This window comes from Aquarana catesbeiana, linkage group LG02 (assembly GCF_042186555.1).
Source record: "Aquarana catesbeiana isolate 2022-GZ linkage group LG02, ASM4218655v1, whole genome shotgun sequence".
Lineage (NCBI taxonomy): Eukaryota > Metazoa > Chordata > Amphibia > Anura > Ranidae > Aquarana > Aquarana catesbeiana.
The window spans coordinates 330,254,132-330,277,034 of record NC_133325.1 but is presented as its reverse complement, the minus strand read 5'-3'; the positions used below and the strand labels follow the sequence as shown (position 1 = coordinate 330,277,034).

The window sequence follows — 22,903 nt, the reverse complement described above, 5'->3', positions numbered from 1 at the left end:
CAAATTTCATCATAGTACAAGCAGAATGAGAGAGCAGAAGTGTTTTATTTGAAGGGTCTTCTATTGCTTGTTAGGTATATGTAAATACTTTAATGTTCATAGCATGGGCACAGGCGTGCTGTACAAATTGAAATTGCTCTGCTTTTGTTATACTTTTATATAGATGGTTGGAAATACTGATTACAATGGCTCCTAAATGACTAATGAAAAGAGATAAAGGCAAGAGAGGGGTTTAAAGGGACTACAAGTCCATAAGAGATCCCACTAAGAGATAAACAACTGCACAGGTGGAGATGCAAATTGCACAAACTATAAAAAGTTAGCTAAGTTTTGCATTCAGCAAAACCTACCCAATCAAAGTCAAACATCCCTGTTTGAGTGAACTGATTTACTCGTCACTATTAGAAAATCAAAGCGTATGCTTAGGTATGAGAAAAACATAAATGTTCACTAAATATTATTATGTAAAATATACCAAATTTTACACACTTAGAGGACTTAAACCATGTGTATACCATGTGTATATACATATAAAAATATTTCTTAGTGAAGACATTTCCTAACATTATTTTTGTATTAGATATCACAATATGTAAATTTTCACTTAAAGCACCTTCAAAGTAAGGATAAGTAACCAATGCTTTATTTTCTAACTTTTGAGTTATGTCCAGTAATTTAAGTGTGATATGTGACAAATGCAACAGAACTAGACAGGTCAATACACAGGCTCAGTAGACCATCAAGCATCCAAAGACATCCTTGCAGAATAAAAAATATTCAGGAATAGTGGGTGGGTGCCCAGTTTGCATGTCTGCTGTACTGAGTGCATTCAATTAGAATAATGTGTCTTCAATAACAGAGTAATGAGTTTCAAAATTTTCCTTAATGGCATTCGTCTATGCAGAACAACTTGACACCAATCTTCAAAGCAATGTGTTTCTCTACAGCAGGAGGGATTCAAGCAATAACATGAGCTATTGTTCACTGAAATATAAGTTGTTTAGAGATGTCCTCTTGCTGTTTATCAAGATCAACATTTATTCAAATAAGCGTTCTAGAAGCTAGTTAGCAAAATGAATATCAAACAATGCGATTTTTTTTTGAAGGGCAGTGTATAATGGTACTTAAAAAAGTCTAACAATCTATTAACCAGAAGATCTTCATTTGACTGAGAACCCTTCTGTAAAGTTGCATAAACATTTCATAATGAAAATAAAAAAGTTCAGGGAATATCCCTCAAAGCATAATTCCTTTAATGCAGACCTTATAATAATCTGCAAAATCCAAATACACTGTGTGGACCCCCTCCCCCTTCATAACTCATATGTTATTACTATTTGTAAAATGTACCTGTAAAGAAAGAAAAGTTTAATTAACTTAACCATGTCTTCTGCCCACGGTGCCTAAGCTAGGATGATGTTACACTTCATCCTGTGAGATCCTTCCTGTGAGAATACAGAGCAGCCAGAATCTTGTTAGAAGACACTCTTGAAATTGACGGGAGTGTTTTCTCATATTTTTTTAACCTGCTCTGCATTCATGAAGAATCTTGTAAGGATGATGACGTTCAGCATTGTGGAAGGCTAGGGTTAATTAGGTATAAATCTATTTTTTTTTTACAGGTATGTTTTACACCTACTAACAGTAGGTATTTTGTGAAGGGGGAGTGGGTCTGGGTAGTATGAGCAGACGTTACATTTTATTTTAAGGTCTTCCCTAATATCACACTTCTTTCATATCTACTTTAGAGCTGTGGATGACCAATGAAAAAGGAACAACTGTAGTACTACTTTTTTAAGCTATCTGCAGGTTCTAGCAGTGAAGTGCTCCAAGAATTGCTAGATTGGTTAGGGTTAGGGGTCTAGCTTGTGAATATGATTAACGTCTTCTACCCATCTTTATGGCAGGGCAAAAGAGGCAGCTGCCCTGGGCCCATTCATTGTTGTGAGGCCCAAAGCAGCTGCCTCATACTTGCCAACGATCCCAGTTTAAATTCCCTTGTCCCTTGAAGTTTTATTCCCATGCTGTGTCCCGATATCTCAGTGTGAAGTTCTGTTATCAATGCTGCCCAGCTCTGCCCTATTGCCATGTGCAGATGACTCACCTACAGACCCTCCTGTTTTTTACATGTAAAAAACCTGCAATGATATGTAAATAGCGGCGGCATTAATATGTACATAGCCGTGGACCGATGCAATTGATACGTAAATAGAGGAGGCTGTCATATGTATATCATACCCCCCTGGGGTCATACCCACCATCATTTCTGCTGAATGCTGCCCACTGGGGCGGTAAAGGGACATGCTTGAAAGTCCTGCCTACAACTGTGGTCATTTAGCCTAACATCAGCCTGTTTTGCAAAGGTAAGCAAATTGCCTCCTACATTGGTGGCCAGTGTAAACCCCAATTACATTAGTGGTGTCAGAAACCATGAATCAGACTGAGAAAGAAGTACAGTTAAATCTCACTTGTTTAATAATAATAAAAAAAGGTAAACATAGTAAACGTAGTCAAAACATAGCCAGGGTTCAGGAACCAGAACGGATAGTCAGACAAGCCAAAAGGTCAGGGAGCCAGAGTTGAGCATAGTAGAACAGCAAGCAGGATCTGGAGCCAGAAGGAATGTCAGCCAAGCAAGTCTTTAACAGGAACACAGGAGAGCGTCTCTAGAGATGTGACCAAGGCGAAGGCAGAGATCATCCGGGCTGGATGGCTTAAGTAGGCAGGACTGACGAGCAGGATATCATCAACAGGTGAGTCACTGTGGAGAGATAGGAGCTGGCAATTTTAAATGACAGCTGTGCGGCCAGCTCAGAGAAGGAACGGCTGAGCACAGTCCTGACAAGTGGTCAGTGTAAATTCCCATTACATTGGTGGCCAATGTAGAAACTCCTCTTTGTATTGGTAAATCGGTAAAAAAATCCAAACTTGCATTTGTGGTCAGTTTCAAATCCTTCCTTACATTGGTGGTTCATGTAGAAGCCATGTTTAAATTGGTGGGACTGTAAATCCCCCCCTTACATTGGTGGCCAGTGTTTAAATCCCTCTTTATTGGTTGTTGATGTAAAATCTCCCATTACCTTGGTTGTCAGTGTAAATTCTTCATTACATTGGTGATTAGTGTACATTTCCCTTTACATTGGCGGCAACTGCAGAATTGTCCTTACACTGGTGGTCAGAGTAAATTCCCCCTAACATTGGTGGTTGGTGTAGAAGTGTCACCTTACATTGGTGGTCAGTACAAATCTCCTCGACAATGATTGTCAGTGTAAATTCTCCTTTACTTGGAGGTCATTATATATTCCCCCTTACACTGGTGGTTGGTGTAAATCAGCGAGCCACAATGTGTGCTGTAACCTCTAGCAGCCAGTCAGTAAGCAGTAATGATACACTGTAACCTCTGGCAACCAATTGCAATCGCTGCCTGATCTAATTCAGTAAACTGATTTTCATTCTAGCTGCTATTTATTTGATACTTCAGAGTAGGTGGAGAGCGAAATTGCATGGAAAAGAGGGGGGGTGGGGCTGTCGCAAGAAAATGTTTGCCCAGGGTCCAATCAATATTAAAGACGACCCTGTGTTTGAGTGTTATTTTGGCACAGCTAGGAGACTTAAGAGTTAAGTGAAAGTTAGGAATTAGCCTTTATTTTCTCTGTCCCATTTATAATTTACCTTTAGTTCTTCATAATACAAATACAACCAGCTAGCCTAACATAAATTGCTAGTACAGGTATAGTAGCAAGCATACATTAAGGGGATGTGATGTAAAAGTAAAGGTGGTTGAGGAATAGCACAATTAAAGCCTAATTACACAATTCCAAAATGCACAAAAAGCTTTATAACATAAACCATTGAGAGAGTGCCTGCTTTGTTTAGCTTCCAGCAAAGTTACATTTTTTTAAGCTGTTGTGCGCTTTGATGCAACAGAAAAAAAATATGTAATTATCAAAGCCTACTTATTATGTGTAATGGCTTAACAGGAGAAAAAAGAATTAAAGCTTAAAACGAAAATTTTTATTTTTAGTTTTGGATAGAGCAAGGAAGTATTAGAACCTTTGTCAGGTTTTTATGCTGTCAGGTGCTTTGTGGAAGATATTTCCCTCCACTTCCTCTCCAGCGGACAACCTTTTCATCAGACAGAAGGTGAACAGCTACCCACAGACAGAAGTATGTTTTTTTTTTCTAGTTCAAATGGGAATGCTAGAAACCCTGTCAGCTTTTTATTGCTGTCTGTTCTTGCTTGCAGAGTTTGTCTTGCTTCCTGTCTAATAAAAGTTTGTCCCCAGAACAGAAAATGAGGGAAACCTTCTCCTACAGAACTCCAGAAATGTAGCTTTACAGTGGTTCTTATCCTTCCCTACACTATCCAAATATAAAAAATGTTTTGGCTACACTTTACTTTCAGGAGATTTTAGACAGAGAAAAGAACATAAAGAGGCTGTTTATAGGGGTCATGTCTTCAATGTTTGGTGTGCCGCAGACGTCCCACTAAACATTCATATTTTTTTATAGTTGAAAGGCCTATTCCTAGTAGTATGTAGGCCCCCCTTCTAGCAAATGGTCCATTTAGGCTTAGGCAGAGCCTTGGGTGCACTATTTGAGTCATGTGTGCTCTACTGGCCATGATGTAAATGTACAATAAACTGTATATGTAAAGTGCTGCATAAATTGATGGCACTATATACAGTATGTCTATATTTTTGTTCCACAGCACTATCACTTTAAATAATCTGCTTACTGTCTGGACCGTTGCTGTTCACCAAGCGCCCACACACTAGTCCTTGTTCTCAATACTCTACTCTATTCACAGTGGTGTCCTAAGATAACAATCCACTTACTTCATTTATGAATCAATAAAGTGCAATAAACAAATTTTACAAAAAAATATATACATATACTATGTACATATATGGTGAACCGACTTATAATACTGCTACTATAAGTTCAAAAAATAATGTTCATCCGTGCACCACTTCCAAAAAAAAACATTTATATTAAAGTGCTTCAAATAGTCTTCATATGGTGCTCCATATACAAACTACTTCAGTGCAGCTCCTATGTGCATATACAAAGTGCCTCTGTGCAGCTTCTATACATTTTCCATGCTTCATGCAACACTGTGTGCTTTATAACAATCACAAGATATCTTTAGCTGTGTGCTTTTCAGCTACAAAGTCTCCACATGCTTGTGGATATTACCCTCCTGGGTCTTTGCAGGAATAAGGCAGTGCCTCCTCTCCTCTACTGATCCACTCCTCCAGCACTCTCCTTCAACCTCTGTGCATCCAATTCTTACACCTCAGAAGTCATGCAAAATGACAGAAGGGGAGTCCACATAGCATAAATCCATTGTATTAAAAATAAATCTTTAAAACAACATAGTTCCACTCACTTGTACAGGATTGCAAAGCACCACTCACCTGTACCATGTACTATAGCAAAAGTAATCTGTAGAATGAAAAAGAAAACATTGTAACTAAATGGCATTTCCTAGCTGTTTCATTCTGTTTGTAAACAAAATGGTTGGAATTATCCTCAATATCCACATTAGACCTTTTCCTTGATGAGAGTATAATATGGGTTACCTTTGATAAGGGTCTGGTATAGAATTTAAGCGAGAGTCCCACAAAAATCGGCATGCAGTCACTCCCATAATCCTTACCAGACCTTAATCTGGGCATTAAGCAAGAAAAGGGGGGCAACGAATGTGTGACCCCTGAACCATACCAGGCTAAATGCCCTCAACATATGGGGAATACCTTGATAGGGGTGCCCTAGCAAAGCACATTGTGGCCCATATCAGGCCACATGCTCTCAACTTTGGGAGGGTACTTTAGGTACTTTGCCATAGGGACACCACCCTGGCAAGCAAAGCATCTGCCTACATGTTGGTGGGGAGGACAAAGGCCAAAAAAATGTACAATATAAATAAATACACAGACACTGATAACAAAGTATTTTTCTGAAAAAAAAAAATAACAAGCCACATAGTGTAAATCCATTGCCAATCACATATTACAGTGATATAAATCAATTATTAATCTTGATGAATGATGCCCGATGAGCCCCTGCAACAAAACCATTGAACCATGCTCATAATCCTAGGCACTCTCACCGCAAATTACATTTCCCAGGGCTTCTGAACAAACCAGCCAGGGGAGTGACGTCACTGACTATATATTTCTGTGACCATGTATCATCAAGGATATTGCCCAGGATCCCCACTAGCTTTTTGCTATAAGCTTATGGGCAGGAAAGCATTCATTTTGTGGAGGTAGTGATACCACCACTAAATGAATGACTTCTGACTGCAGTAGTAGACATAGATTTGGTGCAGGTGAACAGGCCAAATCTGGCCATTTAGTTTGCCCTTTAGGCAACCCTCAGACAGCTACATCTCAAACTCTCCATCAACCTGAACCTGAAGTCCATCCCTAGTAGAGGCTAGGTAGTTGTATCTGTATCTGTTATATCTGACCAGTAAATAATCATTACATCAGCACAGCTTTTGAGAAAGTATATACAATTTGCTCTGTTTTACCACACCATAGTTTCCAACATTTTAAAGTAATTAGGAGGGATACCTTAAATGGTTTGAAAAGAAACATGAGGTGCACTAAAAAATAAACAACAAACAGTGGGATATGGCCAAAAATGTGCATAGGCAATAAGTTGATAGCCACTTCACATGTTATGGTTTGCAGTGACCCACCTTTACCCTATGATTTAGACAGATTAGAGCCCGGGGATATGTTGAAAAGGAAAAATTATTGCATATAGGTACAATAAAATAGAGTTTGACCCTACCTGCACTATACAGTATATTGCTTAAGGCCCCTTTCACACGATCAGACCGTTCAGGTCCGCCTGTCAGTTTTGACGGCGGACCTGAACGGGCACTCCATGTTAGCCTATGGAGTGACGGATGTCAGTGGAGACATGTCCGCTGACATCTGACCCCGTCCGATCTGCTAAAAGCAGACGGATGGCCCTACATCCAGATCCATTGCTGGCGGATCGAATCGGGTGAGATCTGACGAAAACAGACATGCTGTCCGTTTTCATCCAATCCCTCCTTAGGCAGCAGCGGGGCCTGACAAGCCCCTTCCCGCTCAGTGAGCAGAGAGGGACCTGTCATCCGCCGGCTCAGCGGAGATCAATGGACTGATCTCCCGCTAAGCTGGCAGTCCGAGGCGGGCTCCATGGAAACGGAGTCCGCCTCGTGTGAATGAGGCCTTGCTGCAGTCCTGGTATCCATAAAATAAACCTATATTACTGTGGAACAAGTGAAAGTCTTATAGACACATAAACTTTGGGACAAAATATGGCTTGCTTTGAGTCTGAGCCAGGTGCCAGGCCAGGCTTCTGGGTGAATCCCGACCATATGGTCACGATCTTTCCCCAGCCTGGACCAACTCTGTGAAGTCAGCTAACAGCGGGCTTCAGTTTTAGCTGTTGGCAGAAAACAGGTTACAGGAGTCTTCTCTCTCTAGCCCCCTTCCGCAGACTAACCAGTTCAGGAATCCAGTGCAGCTCCTCATTCAAGGCTTTGCCGAACTTACAGAAGAATACTGCACAGAGCTGATCCATATCATTATTTGGTGCCTCTTCTCTGTAGCATTCCAAATCCACCATTCACAATAAAAAGAGAGGGTGAAGAGGACCAGTGACATGACTAGCCTAAGCCCACGATCACTGAAAAAATTTGGGAGATCTACTTTTTCCAGTTGTCACTAATTACCAATGTGAAGTGAATCCAAAATTTTGAGCTGCCACCAGAACAGAAATAGAAATGAAATATTCAGACACTTGTTCCCATGACAACTGTTCAAGGGGGGATTTCATTCACATTAGAAGAATATCAGCTCTCATTCTGTCAAGTCTACAGGGAAGAAAGTGAAGGGAAATCTCCCTAATGGGACACAGGTAGTTTTTAACCCTCCCCTACTCTATCAAAGCAAGACATTTTGGCTTGGGATATAATTTAAACAGTTCTGTTGTATGTTATATTAACAGATAGCACAGAAATGTCCCAGAGGTGACTACAAGTAGATGGCACTTTTATGAAATTATTATATGTGTATGGTGATTGCAATTTTTATCTCTCTTGGATAAAGTAAACTCTTTTTTTACATTGTACATTGGGAAATCTGTGTGGATAAATGTGTAATGTATAGGTTTAATTATAATTCCTCTAAAATAATACATTAAGACAGAAATTAATGAAGAACTTTGGATGGGAAAATGTATGAATAATTCATATGTCGAATATTTATAGTTTAACACCACTAATTGAAACATTTATTCAGTATGAAAATTTCATTTGAATATAAATAAGATGATGTCCCGTATATCTTTATGTCAGATGGTATTACCATAAAATTGTGAAAACATAACCATGATGCACAAAAAAGTCTTTATTATTTTATTTCATTTTTCTGTAAAAATTAGTTGTCATTTTTACTGAAAAAGAAATGTTTTTAAAAAAAATAAAGATTTTTATCAACTTGGGCCCTTTAAGAATGTTTTTATCACATCCATGGAATAATTAATAAAAATCAATTGGTGGTGATATATTTTGATATTCAAAAATAACTGTTTGCAATGCTGATTTATATAACCCTTTTATATTACAAAATGTTATTGTCTATTCAGTGAATACGGTACCTTTTTATTTAGTCTATTTTTGTCTCAAGATACATCAAAATTATTCAGAAAACATGTTCAGGGTTAAGTGTATCTATTTAAATTTACCAGAGTATATAATATAAACTTTTTAAAAATTGTATTTTGCAGTTGAAAAAATACAAAATCAGTGGGAGGAAGTACAATGTCATCTTCAAAATCGAAGACAACAGCTACAGGAAATGCTTAAGGATTCTGCCCAGTGGATTGAAGCTCGTCATGAGGCAGAGCAGATGTTAGAAAAAGCAAAAGGAAGGATTGAATCTTGGAAAGAAATCTCATATACTGTTGAAGCACTGAGGAAGCAAAATACTGACCTTAAGGTATGCTATATGCTTTGCTCTAACCATTAGGATTAGTGTTTATTTTACAGGTAGAGTTTTAGTACTGCCGATAGCTAATCATTATTCATGTAAACTAACTAGCAGATAACTTAACTACTTAAGGACAGCCTGGCATCGTTATACGCTGCTACTTTGACGCTAAGTACCATTGTTATGGCAGCAGCCAGCTGCCATAACCCCGGTATTTTTAAACGTCCAACGGTCCTCTTTCAGATAAAAGTGGTCTCAGCAGTGGATTCACCGCGAGATCACTTTTATCAGGGGCGGGAGAGGGCCCCCCATCCCCCAACGCTCTGGTTGTCTCCACCGCTTACCGGAGCCGTCGGTAGCAGCAGAGACAATCGCAGCTGTTCCCCTAACAGCCTGGATGCCAAGTGAGGGAAAGATGGCATTTTTAGGGCGGAAGCAATGTCAAACGTCACTTCTGCCCAATGCTCTTAAAGGGGAATTTTTTTTGTAAAAAAAATGACATTTATTTATTTGTAATTTTTTTATTTCATTTTAGTGTAAATATGAGATCTGAGGTCTTTTTTTACCCCAGATTTCACATTTAAGAGGTCCTGTCATTCTTTTTTTTCTATTACAAGGGATGTTTACATTCCTTGTCATAGGAATAAAAGTGACCCACATTTTTTTTAAAAAGACAGTGCAAAAATACAAAATAAAAAGTAAAATAAATAAGAAAAAAAAAAAAAAAAAATTTAAAGCGCCCCGTCCCACCGAGCTTGCGTGTAGAAGCGAACGCATACAAATGAAAACGCTGTTCAAACCACACATGTGAGGTATTGCCGTGATTGTTAGAGTGATAATAATAATTCTATCCCTAGACCTCCTCTGTAACTCAAAACTGGTAACCTGTAGAAATTTTTAAAAGTCGCCTATGGAGATTTTTAAGGTAAAAGTTTGTCGTCATTCCACGAGCAGGCGCAGTTTTGAAGCATGACATGTTGGGTATCAGTTTACTCCTGCATAACATTATCTTTTACAATATAAAAAAAATTGGGCTTACTTTACTGTTGTCTTATTTTTTTTCCAAAAAAATTGCGATTATAAGACCGCTGCCCAAATACGGTGTGGCATAAACTATTGCAACGACTGCCATTTTATTCTCTAGGGCACAGGTGTCAAACTCAAGGCCCGCGGGCTGAATCTGGCCTTCCAGGCCATTTCATGTGGCCCTCGCACCTCTCCTGCAGCTGATGGAGAGCTCCAGCCCTCCTCTGGTCCTCCTTCAGACCCCTACTTTCTGCTTTCAAGCAATGCATCCAGCTTCTTCCCAGCAGCAGCATAAGGAAAGGGGGTGCACTGTGATGTTAGGGAGAGTAGGGGACTCAACTTCTGATGGTGGGGTGGCTCTTGACATCTAATGTAAAAGGAGGGGATGCGCTGTATCTAATATTACAGATACAACCGGCCCTTTTGAGGACAATTATAATGCTGATGTGGCCCACAATGAAATTGAGTTTGACACCCCTGCTCTAGGGTGTCTGAAAAAAATATATATAATGTTTGGGGGTTCTAAGTAATTTTCTAGCAAAAAAAAATTATATATACAACGGGCGGCACAGTGGTGTAGTGGGTTGCCCCCCACCCTAGCAGTAAAAAGGGTTGCTGGTTCGAATACCAACCAGGACACTACCTGCCTGGAGTTTGCATGTTCTCCCTGTGCCTGCATGGGTTTCCTCCGAGTACTCCGGTTTCCTCCCACACTCCAAAGACATGCTGGTAGGTCAAATGGCTTCTGTCTAAATTGGCCCTAGTATATAAATGTGAGTTAGGGACCTTAGATTGTAAGCTCCTTGAGGGTAGGGACTGATGTGAATGTATATGTAAAGCACTGAGTAAATTGACAGCATTATATAAGTACCTTAAATAATAATAATAATTGTATTAATTTGCAAACGTCGAAAATCTCTTTTCCAGAATTTATTAGGGACTCCAAAATCATTTTTTTTTTCTTTTTTTTTATAGCAATAAAAAGGTGCAGGCAGAAGAAAGATATAGTTTTGCAGTGCCCATACAAGATTTGTTCAAAATTTTTGCATTTTCTGTTACTTCTGTTTTCAGCTGCATGAATGACTCAAAGAAGATGATTTTCTGAAAGTATATCTCAAATGGAATACTGCACCTTTTTCTCCTCTGTCATGCAGAGCAGAGAACACCTATGAAAAGCAATAATCATTTAAAACTCAGCAGCTAATCAGCCAGAAGACATATTTTAGGCAGAAAAAGCACTGGCTGAAAGACAGTCCATTCAGCCATTACTGTGTTTTTGATATGTACTATATAGTGTATGCAGAATGTTTTAATGTTTATTATTTTATTAGTTCCTCTGTTTACTTAGAAAACTATAATACAGCAACTTTTCTCAACCTTTTTATCTCAAAGTAACTCTTACAATTATTTGGTAGTCAGGGGTTGAGTTAGCCCCTTACATTGGTGGTCAAAGAAAATGGGTTCCCTTAGATTTTTAGTTAGTAGGGGAAAAGCTAAAGATTGAGTAGAAATTCCAACTTACACCTAACTAGCCTTAAAACTCCCCCCTCCACCATTCTAAAACCTATGCTAACTAAACAAAAAAAGATTTATATACCTACCTATTTTAAGGCCTCTCCAGTTCGGTCATGTGATCTCTCACCTGTGTCAGCCAGCTGCAGCTGCAGGGGACAGGAGAGAGCACTCTGACAATGGCTAACGTGGCTGACATCACCCATAGGCTTCAATGGCCCATCCGTTGTTGGCACTCCCACCTCCCTGAGCCTGTGCTGATTGGGGTTGATTTACTAAAACTGGTGAGTGCAAAATCTGGTGCAGCTGTGCACGGTAGCCAATCAGCTTCCAACATTAGCTTGTTCAATTAAGCTTTGACAAAAAAAACTGGAAGCCGACTGGTTTCTGTGCAGAGCTGCACCAGATTTTTCACTATCCCGTTTTAGCAAATCAACCCAAATGTACCTATTCAGGAGTCGTGTCCTTTTTTATCTGACATGCTGCAATAAAAGCTTAAAGATCATATCTAATTTGAATGTTGGCCTTTTTGGACTCTGTTATTAGTGTTGGATAGAATCTGAAATAATACACATTATACAGTCTCCCTTATACTAAGAATAAAAGTGAAAAGCAGAATAATAAAAAAAGTTAAAACTAAAAATCAATGTGACATAAAACTGTATTCAAACAGATTCTTTTGCATTGCAATGTTTCTTCAAATAGAATAGTTCACAGTTCATTCAGAATACAGTATATAGGGCAATCAACCTTGATTACACTTTCTCAGGTATACTTAGCTTATCCTAGATATTTTCCATAATTGAGATTTTTACTTAACCACTTAAGGACCGGCCCCCTTAATGACAAGGCCATTTTTTGCCATACGGCACTGCGTCGATTTAACTGACAATTGCGCGGTCGTGCGACGTTGTACACAAATAAAGTGTATGTATTTTTTTTCCCACATATAGAGCTTTCTTTTGGTGGTATTTGATCAGCTCTGCAGTTTTTATTTGTTGCGCTATAAACAAAAAAGAGCGACAAATTTGAAAAAAAAACCAATGATTTTTACTTTTTGCTATAATAAATATCCCTCCAAAAATGTAAAAAAACTAATTTCTTCCTCAGTTTAGGCCAATATGTATTCTGCTACATATTTTTGATAATAAAAATCACAATAAGTGTATATTGATTGGTTTGCGCAAAAGTTATAGGGTCTACAAACTAGGGGATAGATTTATGGCATTTTTATTATTATTTTTACTTTTATTGGTGGTGACCTGCAATTTTTAGTGGAACTGCAACATTGTGGCGGACAGATCGGACACTTTTGACACTTTTTTGGGACCATTGATATTTATACAGCAATCAGAGCAAAAATTAGCCACTGATTACTGTATAAATGTCACTGGCAGGGAAGGGGCGATCAAGGAGTTAAGTGTGTTCCCTGGGATGTGTTGGTAACTGTATGAGGACTGAGCTGACTGGAGGAGGAGAGAGATCGCTGTTCCTAATCACTAGGAACAGATAATCTGTCTCTCCTCCCCTAACAGAACAGGGATCTGTTTGTTTACACTGACAAATCCCCATCCTGCCTGTCTCTGGAGCGATAGTGGGTGGCCGGAGTCTGCCGGCCCACTGGTTGGCTCCCGCGCTCGTGAATGGGCGTGCACCCACAAATCGCCATGTACCGCCCGACGTACAATGACGGCGATTCACGGAGGGGAGCCAACTTCCCGCAAGCGGTCGGTAACTAGTTAAAGTACATATAACAGCTCCTGTGTTACAATCTACATAGGTCCTAAATCCATAATTACATATTTACATGTATACAATTTGTATAGTTGAATAAAGACATAGGTCCAGTGTGTGTGTGTGTGTGTCACTATCAATTTCCATATCTGTGTATATTGTGTTCACTAAGAAACACATCTAACAATTTGCTGATCAACACTCCCAACTGATACCACTAACTGTGGATGAGTGTTCCACATCCTAACGCTATAACAGTAGAAAACCCCTTACTTATTTTACGATTGAACCACTTTTCATCTAACTTCCTTGTGTGACTGTGGGGGAGATTTACTAAAACTGGTGCACACAGAGTCAGGTGCAGCTGTGCATAGTAACCAATCAGCTTATAGGTTTTATTGTGAAAGCTTATTTGAACAAGCACAAGTTCAAAGCTGATTGGTTACTATGCACAGCTGCACTAGATTCTGTGTGCACCAGTTTTAGTAAATCCCCCTCACTTTGTCTTCTTGTAAGACCTTAGATCAAACAGTTTTCTCCCAATACTATAGTAACCATTGAAATATTGTAAACATATCCGCTCTTAAAGCGGTAGTAAAGTCCGCTTTGTGGTTTTTACCTACAGGTAAGCCTATAATAATAAAAATTAATATTTCCTAAATGCATTGTCTATATATTCACAGTGAATGCAGCCTGCGACTTCACCATCGCAAGCGCTCTGAAGGTCTGGCATATTGTGCCAGACCTTCAAAGCTCCATGTTGGAGCCCAGGGTGATGTCATCACGCCTCCAGCCAATCATTCAGCCGGAGCCCGCAAACCTGTAAGGAAGGAAGAGCAGGGGAAGATGGAAGCCCTGTCAGCGGTGACAGCGTACCGATAGAGGGCTTCATTCTAAGGTAAGTATTTCATAATATGCTAGTATGCAATGCATACTAGCACATTATGCAATTACCTGAGGATTTTTCTTTTTAACTGCTGTGGTTTACTACCACTTTAAAGCGGTATTAAATAAGAAAATCAAAAATGTATTATACTGTAGCTTACCAATCATTAGATGTGGTGGCTGTATCTGTTTTCTTTTCTTTGGCTTTGTTCCCTCTGTTTTCACCTGGTAATCTGGCCAGTAACACACTTCCTGTATTAGTGAGACACTACTCTGAAGGAATAAGAATAGGAGGCACAGCAGACGGCAGCAGTGCCAGTCTGGGGGGAGGGGGTAGTGTTAAATGTATTAGCACGTGTTGACTCCTCCAGTGGGTCAGTCTAACCCTGGTGTGACAGCAGTAGCAGCCAAGGCAGACAGCAGGCTGTGGCCTGGGAGGAGGAAGGCTGTTGCCCAGTGGTTGAGAATCACTGGCTTAGAAACACCTTCTGGTTATTTACAATCGAGGGCTGGCAGTCTGCCAAGATTCTATTCCCATAGGAAAACCCACAGCTTGTGTTGTAAACTTTGAATATTAGTGAGGAAAAAGAATCTGGACAGCCACACTCCAATATAAACCTTTATTGTAGCAGACAGTCAAAGTTCATGTAACAGCAGAAGCAGGGTAAGAAAGCTGACACGTTTCACAACATCACTGTTGCTTAATCATAACAACTTTGAATATTAATTTCTTCACAATGCTTATAGATACAGAAATGGGTGAGGGTTTGTTTTAAAGTGATTTTAAAGTGATTTTTACAATATGTAAATAATTTAGTGGGCATGATCTGGCACAAGTTCACTTAAAGAAGCTCAATACTGTCCCTGCTTTGATAATAGACTGAGTAAACCACAGTCTAACATATGTCCCAACACCTGGTCATTAATAGTTTACAATCATAACTACAGGGACTTAAGAAAATATGTATAAATCCCCTGCACGGCCATCTACGCAGATATCACCAAAACTCATTAGAAACAGGTCACTATTACAGCTGTAAAGGTTATGGGAATAGTCTATGCAGAGGATTCCTTACATGATCTACCTGGCTAAACTACAAGTAGTCAACAAGGTCAAAAACATATTTCTTTGTCCGCACATAGCTCATTTCTGCAGAACCAAAATGGAGCCTTGAGTCAGAGCTCTTCATCAAAAGATGAGAGTGAGAAAGAGTAACATGTCACTTACTAACATGGTTGAGGGATAAAGGAGTGACCCAAAGTTTGTCATAGTGCAGGTGTGTATTGAATAACTTCACTGTGTCCTTTACTTTAGGCATTTAAATCAAGGTATATGGTCAATTGACTTTAAATTGTGAACGTTTCAACCGGATTGCTTTAAGTTACATTGTATGTGTCATCTTAAGTGTCTGTAAATTCAAAAAGTGTCGTGCAACTTTCAAAGAAAAAATGTACTTAATACATAACCAATGCATGACAATTTGCCTCTATATACATAGAAATGAAATGACAGTGATCAACCAAGTATACCATTTTTATTATACAGTAGGTACCAAATAAAATACCTGTGAGTGAGCCTAAAATAGTGCATGAATAAACGCATAACAATTGCATCAATGTAAACTCTGGTATGTTAACTCAAATCAAATCATAAAATGGGAATAACCTGAGAATTTGCTCCAAACCAACCTTCAAACTGTGCATGAAGGACACATATATTAGAGTGCATAAATCATATATCATGTGTAAAAATATAACAAATGTCCCTTCAAGAACACTCTGCCAATCCAGTGCTCTTGTGTGCAAAGAAAAAGCAGAGGATCCCATCACCATTCACAAGCCATGCTCACCTTAATGAATGGACCATGATCTAACTAAAAATAGGTCAAGTGCGCATTCCCCTTTAAGGGAGTTCACTCCAAGCCAACTCTGTTTCCTACTTAAGGTACGCTCTTGTAGTTTGAGAATATTAATTTGCTGGTGAAACACTTCGCCAGGGCTCCTCAGCTCAGAAATAAACAGGGGAGATTTTGATGGTGTAGTACCGTTAAAAACAGATAAAATCTTTATTATAAAAGCATAAATGTATTGCACTCACAAGAAAAGTGCACTAGAGAAGTAATGCACCACTTACACAATAGTGTATAGATAGGAGTGTGTCTCCTTAGGCCTGAGACATTAACATCACCATTCCAGCATGAATGGAACGAGAATGTGTGCACTCTCCATTACCCGTTAGCCAACTGGAACTTACAGTTACCCTTTTAATCCATTAGGATCAACCCATTTCGCCCATAAATGCTAGCCTAATGTCTCCATCTTGAAGCACTATTACTTGCTTTGTTTAAACTGATTATCACCTTATAGCTCACTCCCAGACTGAGAGTAATTTACCCTGTTTTGGCTAAGTGACAGCAATGACCCACCAGCTTTTGTCTTTTTCAATACAAGACATATTTGACAATATTTTATGTTGGTTAAGTTAGTGTGTGACCTGAATGCTATGGAGCAGCAATTTAAATTGTCATTCACTGCCTCCATATTGCTGCTCATATTTGGAATGCTCTGAACCATTTGGCATCGCTGTTGTGTAAGCTCTTGGAAATTGATGCTTGGGTGTCTGAACTGAGTTATAAACAACCCTTTTACTTGTTTGGATACAACGATAACTGCTCTATTTCTTCACATCTTTTTCATTCCTTTGCAGATGGTTCAATGTATAAAATATGTAACAAATATGAGATCTTTATTATTTAGGGATTTCCATCTTTTCAAAATGTTTTATTTTATGAGAAAGCAATATACTCTTCCCTTGAAAGCAGGATATATTATTACATCTAAATTACAGTGTTTGCACTTGCACTTGGTAAAAAAAAAGTTAATTCATTAACAGAGTGGTCTGGATGAACTGTTTAGATAGTCTATAGGTACTGGCAATGGGGATGGTATTCTAGTTCTCTACCACTATGGCTTGGAGGTGAACCCTGTGTGTTCAAGGTTTGCAATCTTGGCACATTAATGTAACTGATTGAATTCTTTGTAACCATAATTCAGTACCTGGCCTTTTAACTTAAGTCAACTGCTTTGGAAAGGTCAAAAAGGGGGCTTTTGGGTAAGCCAGTCCCGTCACTATAAAAAGGTAAGATCATAGCAGGCATATTGGCAATGTGCTTTAGCTATGTTAGGACAGCAAACGGAGTCCTGCTGAAAAACTACATAGAAAGATATTTCTGTTGAGCTTGTAGGCACTGGTAGGCCTGTTGAAATAGATGTAAACTCTTTGCTGGATGTCATGTAGTAAGCAAAATACTGTGTATCACAGATAATTGGGGTATGAGGGAGGGAAGGGTTTTCTCATTTTTTTCATCTTTCGTTACACTGTAATGCCACTTTACACTCTTTACAGCCTGTCCCTATTTGCATGCATGATAGTAATGGCAGGCTGAGCATGTTTTTTTCATTGGGCATATGTCCTAATTTTGCTGGCTGAAATTGTTTTTTTAAGATTGGTGACAATATTGGAATGTGCCTGGGTAATGTGCATCAGCACAGCAACTTGTATTTTCTTTCGGTAGAGCATGTGACAGGCAGGAGATTGAGGAAGACAGGGCTAGTGTCATTAGAAATGAGTGAATGAGCCTGAGTTCAGTATACAGGAGCATGAAATTCACAAAACCCTAGGCTTGGCTCTAAACCCCAATAACGTGTATAGGAGGAATTTTTGTAATTTTTTTTCGGCCATTTTTAGGCTAATTTGAAAGCTATTGTTGAAAAAAAAGCATGGGGATTAAAAAAGTTCCAAATCCGTGTGACATCATTGAACAAATATGGTCCTTATATATACAATTGGGCAGTGTCTTCACCTGAGAGCCTCTACCCTTTTTTTATACTAGCCTGTCATTTGAGGGTGAGTGGCCTTTGGGAGGGGATAGTGTCAGTAGGTACTTTTTCTTTTGATGGGTCGTTGGGCATTGTTCACCGTGATTTGCATGGATTTTCATCACTGGACAAAGTGATTGATGGCAGATTTACATTGTGGGAATTTTTTAAGGACTTCTTACTCACACTCAAATCATTTTTATTTTATTTTAGATTTACCAATTTTATATAATAGGAGGAAACACATATCTAGCCAATCACTCTGAATCCAATCAGGCAGGCCCTTACACTACATAGCTGATGGCAGATCTAAAGGAGATTGTACAATCAGATTGTATAGTGTATGGCCACCTTTATACACCTAAAATTACTAGTTGCGCTTTCAGTGCCATTAGTTGTTAACAACACACCAAACACAGAAGCAAACCCACATTTTGGCATGTGAAAAAATGAATAGCAAATGCTGCAAAACGCACAGTAAAAAACAGGCAACCCACAAAATGCCAACATGTCCCATAAACCACATATAGCACAGCCCATTGAAATCATCAGGCTGCCCTATGCGTGTGTGTCACAGGAAAAATGAGACACAAACTGTGCGCTCCCACTATGCTAGATTCGAATGGGGCCTGAAAGTGAAATTGGTGCGTTAACACAAGAACAATGAGGCTCCATTCATATCTGTGCATTTCCTAGCATTTAAGAAATGTGCTGCACCAAAAATTGCATCAAAAAACGCATCAAACTCCGCTGTGTGTAGGGTGGCCCATTCAGGTGGGTGGGCTGCCTTATGTGTGATGAGTGAAAATGCTCCAAAACACCTCCCCACGTCGCTAACAAAAAAAACGCATGTGGGAATGCGAGTTCCCACTATGCAGAGTTGTGAGCGGGGCTTGACAGCTGAATGTTTCTGTCCACTCCCTTCTATGTACTTGTATAAAGATGGCCATACACTATGCAATCTAATTGTATATTGTGTATTTAGTGAGAAGGGTGATAAATGATTGATTGCATTTCATTTAAAAAACGTGCAGCTGGGAATGGGAGGGTGGATGATGCAGGGTGTGTGCTAATGAGGTCAGCTGGTCAATTCCTTCCTGTGTCATGACTAGGAATGGGCCGAACACCCCTCGGTTCAGTTCAAAACAGAACATAACGAACAGGCAAAAAATTTGGCAGAACACACGAACACCGTTAAAGTCTATGGGACACTAACATGAAAAATCAAAAGTGCTCATTTTAAAGACTTATATGCAAGTTATTGAGTCTGGTATAAATATTAATGGGAACCCCGAACCAAAATAAAAAAAATTGAGTGGGGGTCCCCCTAAAATCCATACCAAGCCCTTCGGGTCTGATATGGAAATTAAGGGGAACCCTGTGCCAATTTAAAAAAAAAAATGGCATAGGGGTCCCCCCAAAATTGGTAGGGATTTTAAGGGGAACCGTGCACCAAAATAAAAAAAATGGTGTAGGCCCCCCCCAAAATCCATACCAGACCCTTATCCAAACACACAACCTGGCAGGCCACAGGAAAAGAGGGGGGATGGCGCCCTCCTGAACCGTACCAGGCCACATGCCCTCAACATGGGCCACCCAAAGCACCTTTTCCCCATGTTGATGGGGCCTCATCCCCACAACCCTTGCCCAGTGGTTGTGGGGGTCTGTGGGCGGGGGCTTATCAGAATCTAGAAGCCCCTTTAACAAGGGGACCCCCAGATCCTGGCCTTCCCCCCATGTGAAATGGTAACGGGTACATTGTACCCATACCATTTCACAAAAAAGTGTCAAAATGTTAAAAAACAAGACACAGCTTGGGGCAAGTCCTTTATTAAAAAATAAAAAAATAAAAATGTCCCACGAAGTCCATTAATCTTCTTCTATCACTCCGCCGACGGACCAAAAAAAACCCCGCCACTGATCCACCTCCATGGGAGGCTCCCGCCTTTGACAGTTCTTATATAACTGAGGGCAGGGCCACACGGTGACGTACCCGGGTGACCCCACCCCCTCTGACGCACGGGGACTTCCCCATGGCTTCCCCTGGCGTCAGAGGGGGGCGGGGCCACCCAGTTACATGCCCTGTGAATATTCCTGTGTCCTGTGAACGTTACCATTCACTGCCAAGTATACAGAATCTAGTCACTAAATTCTGCCATTTCTTAAGGATCCAGGAGAATTTGGAAAAAAGTGTAATGATAATATTATTATACAGGATTTATATAGCACCAACAGTTTGCGCAGCACTTTACAACATGAGGGCAGACAGTACAGTTACAATCCAATTTAATACAGGAGGAATCAGAGGGCCCTACCTGTAAGAGCTTACAATCTAATGTTTAATTTTATGTGATAGATCTCTCTTCAGCAAGTGACTAAATTGAAATAACTAGGCGCTGAAATTCAACTATCTATATGCCAAGGCTTTAAATACTAATTTACCATTAAATAATTTAACATATGAGGCCAGAGGCAATTAAAATGTCATAGCATTTGGGAATAGTGTGTTGAATCTCCTTCTACTGTGAATGCAATACATAACACCCAAAGCCAAGTTGTTAGTTGAAACAAATTCTTTTATTGTTTTAACTCAAATGTTTCCTTTTCTACTTATAAATTGAGTAGAATGAAATTGATTTGGGGTCATCCTATACTGGATATATTATGCTGTAGAGTTTTCTAGTATTGGTATCTGTGCAACCCTAATTGGAATATAAACTGAGCACATTTTTATATCACATTAACTTTTGGTTTTAACTGTTTTTTCCTTTTTAAAAATATGTTTTTGGTGGTAGAAAATTGGTGAAAACACGGGACACACTACTAATAGCAGTATTTGAAGTCACTAAAAACTAAGTAGGTTTGACAGTGTAGATGTATACATTGAGGGTTTTGGACTCTATTAAAGACTAAGTACTGTATATGTTTTACACAATACCATATGCTCTAGTCTTATTGATTTTTGTGTAAGGCATTATTAATACAACCTTGCAAATATTCAACTCATTCAAAATCAATTAATTTTGTTTACCTATATTTTCATTAAAATATCCAAAGAGTGCCACTTTTTTCACTGAAATATACATTGCTATATTGTATTGTCATATTTAACCACTATGTTGCAAGTAACCCAACTTTGAATTAAAAAATAATTAACTCTTAAGAAATGATTTCTGAAGATTTTTTCTTGTCTTCACTTGCTGAGTCTGTCTAGATGGCTTCAACTGATATGAAAGGTTTGATGCAATGGCCCTTAGGAAACCAATAAACAGAGTAAACTGATAGTGTTGGTTCAGTCATTTGGGGTCATCTAATCAGACAATGACTACCGTTGTATAATTTCTTTTCTTCAAGAAGGTCCTTGAGCAGGGTAATAATTGAAAATAGCTTGTATTATAATTGGCCTTTGTGCTATGTGTTGAAAATTTCCAACAGGCTTAATAGAACAGTCACTAATATGATATATCCTTTTTATCTCAAAAGCACTATGCATTTTTAATAAATAGGATTGTTCAATGTACCTGTCACCTGCATCTTTTGTTGTTACAATAAACTTATGTAGATAGGGTACGTTGGCGTACGTTTCATTTAATTTTAATATAATTATTATAATAAAACACAATGGCATCTCCATAATTGATAGTTTTGCTGTGCTGGTTGTTCTTTGTAAATGTTACTCCATTTGGGAAATTTAGCCATAATGAGACCCTAGAGAATGTGCCTAGAATCTTTAATTATGGCTCTAATTCTCATAACTTATCCTCTTTGTACCTATTACTATAATCATTTTTTATTGAAAATAAAAGTAGATTAGTATCAAGATAAGTATACATTATTTTAAGCTTTATAAAATCCATGATTATAAATTAATGACAAGAAAACAACTGGCTCAGTTGGTGAGGGGAGAATGTAGCAAAAGTCAGCTTTGATTAAGGCATTGCAAATAATGAATGAATGTATATAGTGTCAACCTATTTCATGCCACATTTCAAAGAACACAGAATTATTCATATCAGCCCTGCCCCTGAAGCACATTTCTTTTCAAAAATCCTACCAGTGGTGTATGAAATTATCTACCAGCCTCTACAGAAGACATGTGTATTGTTCCTCTAGTCAACCACCAGTCATGTAAAAATTACAGACAGAAATTAGCTATATTACAGTGGGAGGGGACCCAGCACCCACATCTAGTATAGATAGATTCTTAAGTGGAAGTAGAGAAAGTAGTAGGATAAAACTGGACCAAACAGAGAAAACCCACCTGAGGAGTCCACACTCTGATTCATTTGTATAGTCTAAAGTTGTTTAAAAATGGGGATGCCTATGCCAGTCCATTGGACCTAGGGCTATTCCTAGATGTTTTTATTGTTATAATTATTATTATCATACAGGATTGATATAGTACTAACTGTTTGTGCAGCAGTTTACAAACATGAGGGCAGACAGTACAGTTATAATAAAATTCAATACAGTAGGAATCAGAGAGCCCCGCTACTTAGATTTTACATTCTAACAGGGAGGGTCAAGGGCTACAAAAGGCAATAACTGGGGGGGGGGCAGCTGATGGAGAAAATAAAAGTACATTTGTTAGGTGGAGGCAGGAAAGGGGGTTTCAGGGATCTCCCAAGAAATAGGAGCTAGATTGGGGTAGGGTCTTTCATAGGCTGGAAGAGATTAACCCCTTCCCGACCAGCAGTTGCACTGCGGCAGGTTGGCTCCCCTGGGAGAAACGACATTACCTTACATCGTTTTGCCCTTTGACCACTAGGGGACGCACCCGTGGCTCACCACCGGAGCCGATGTGAGTGCCCGGCCTGCGTGATGACCACCGGGCACCCGCGATAGCTTATGACAGAGAGTGAGAACCA

General features: G+C 39.2%; 1 protein-coding gene across 2 annotated transcripts in view; it reads left to right on the top strand.

The window, feature by feature from the left end:
* Positions 1-22,903, top strand: part of DMD (dystrophin) — a 3,507,873-nt gene that overhangs the window by 2,404,236 nt on the left and 1,080,734 nt on the right. For both annotated transcript variants that reach the window (XM_073614841.1, XM_073614839.1), the window contains one exon: positions 8,797-9,008. In XM_073614841.1, coding sequence (XP_073470942.1) covers positions 8,797-9,008 — 212 coding nt within the window. The remainder of the gene's footprint in view (positions 1-8,796; positions 9,009-22,903) is intronic.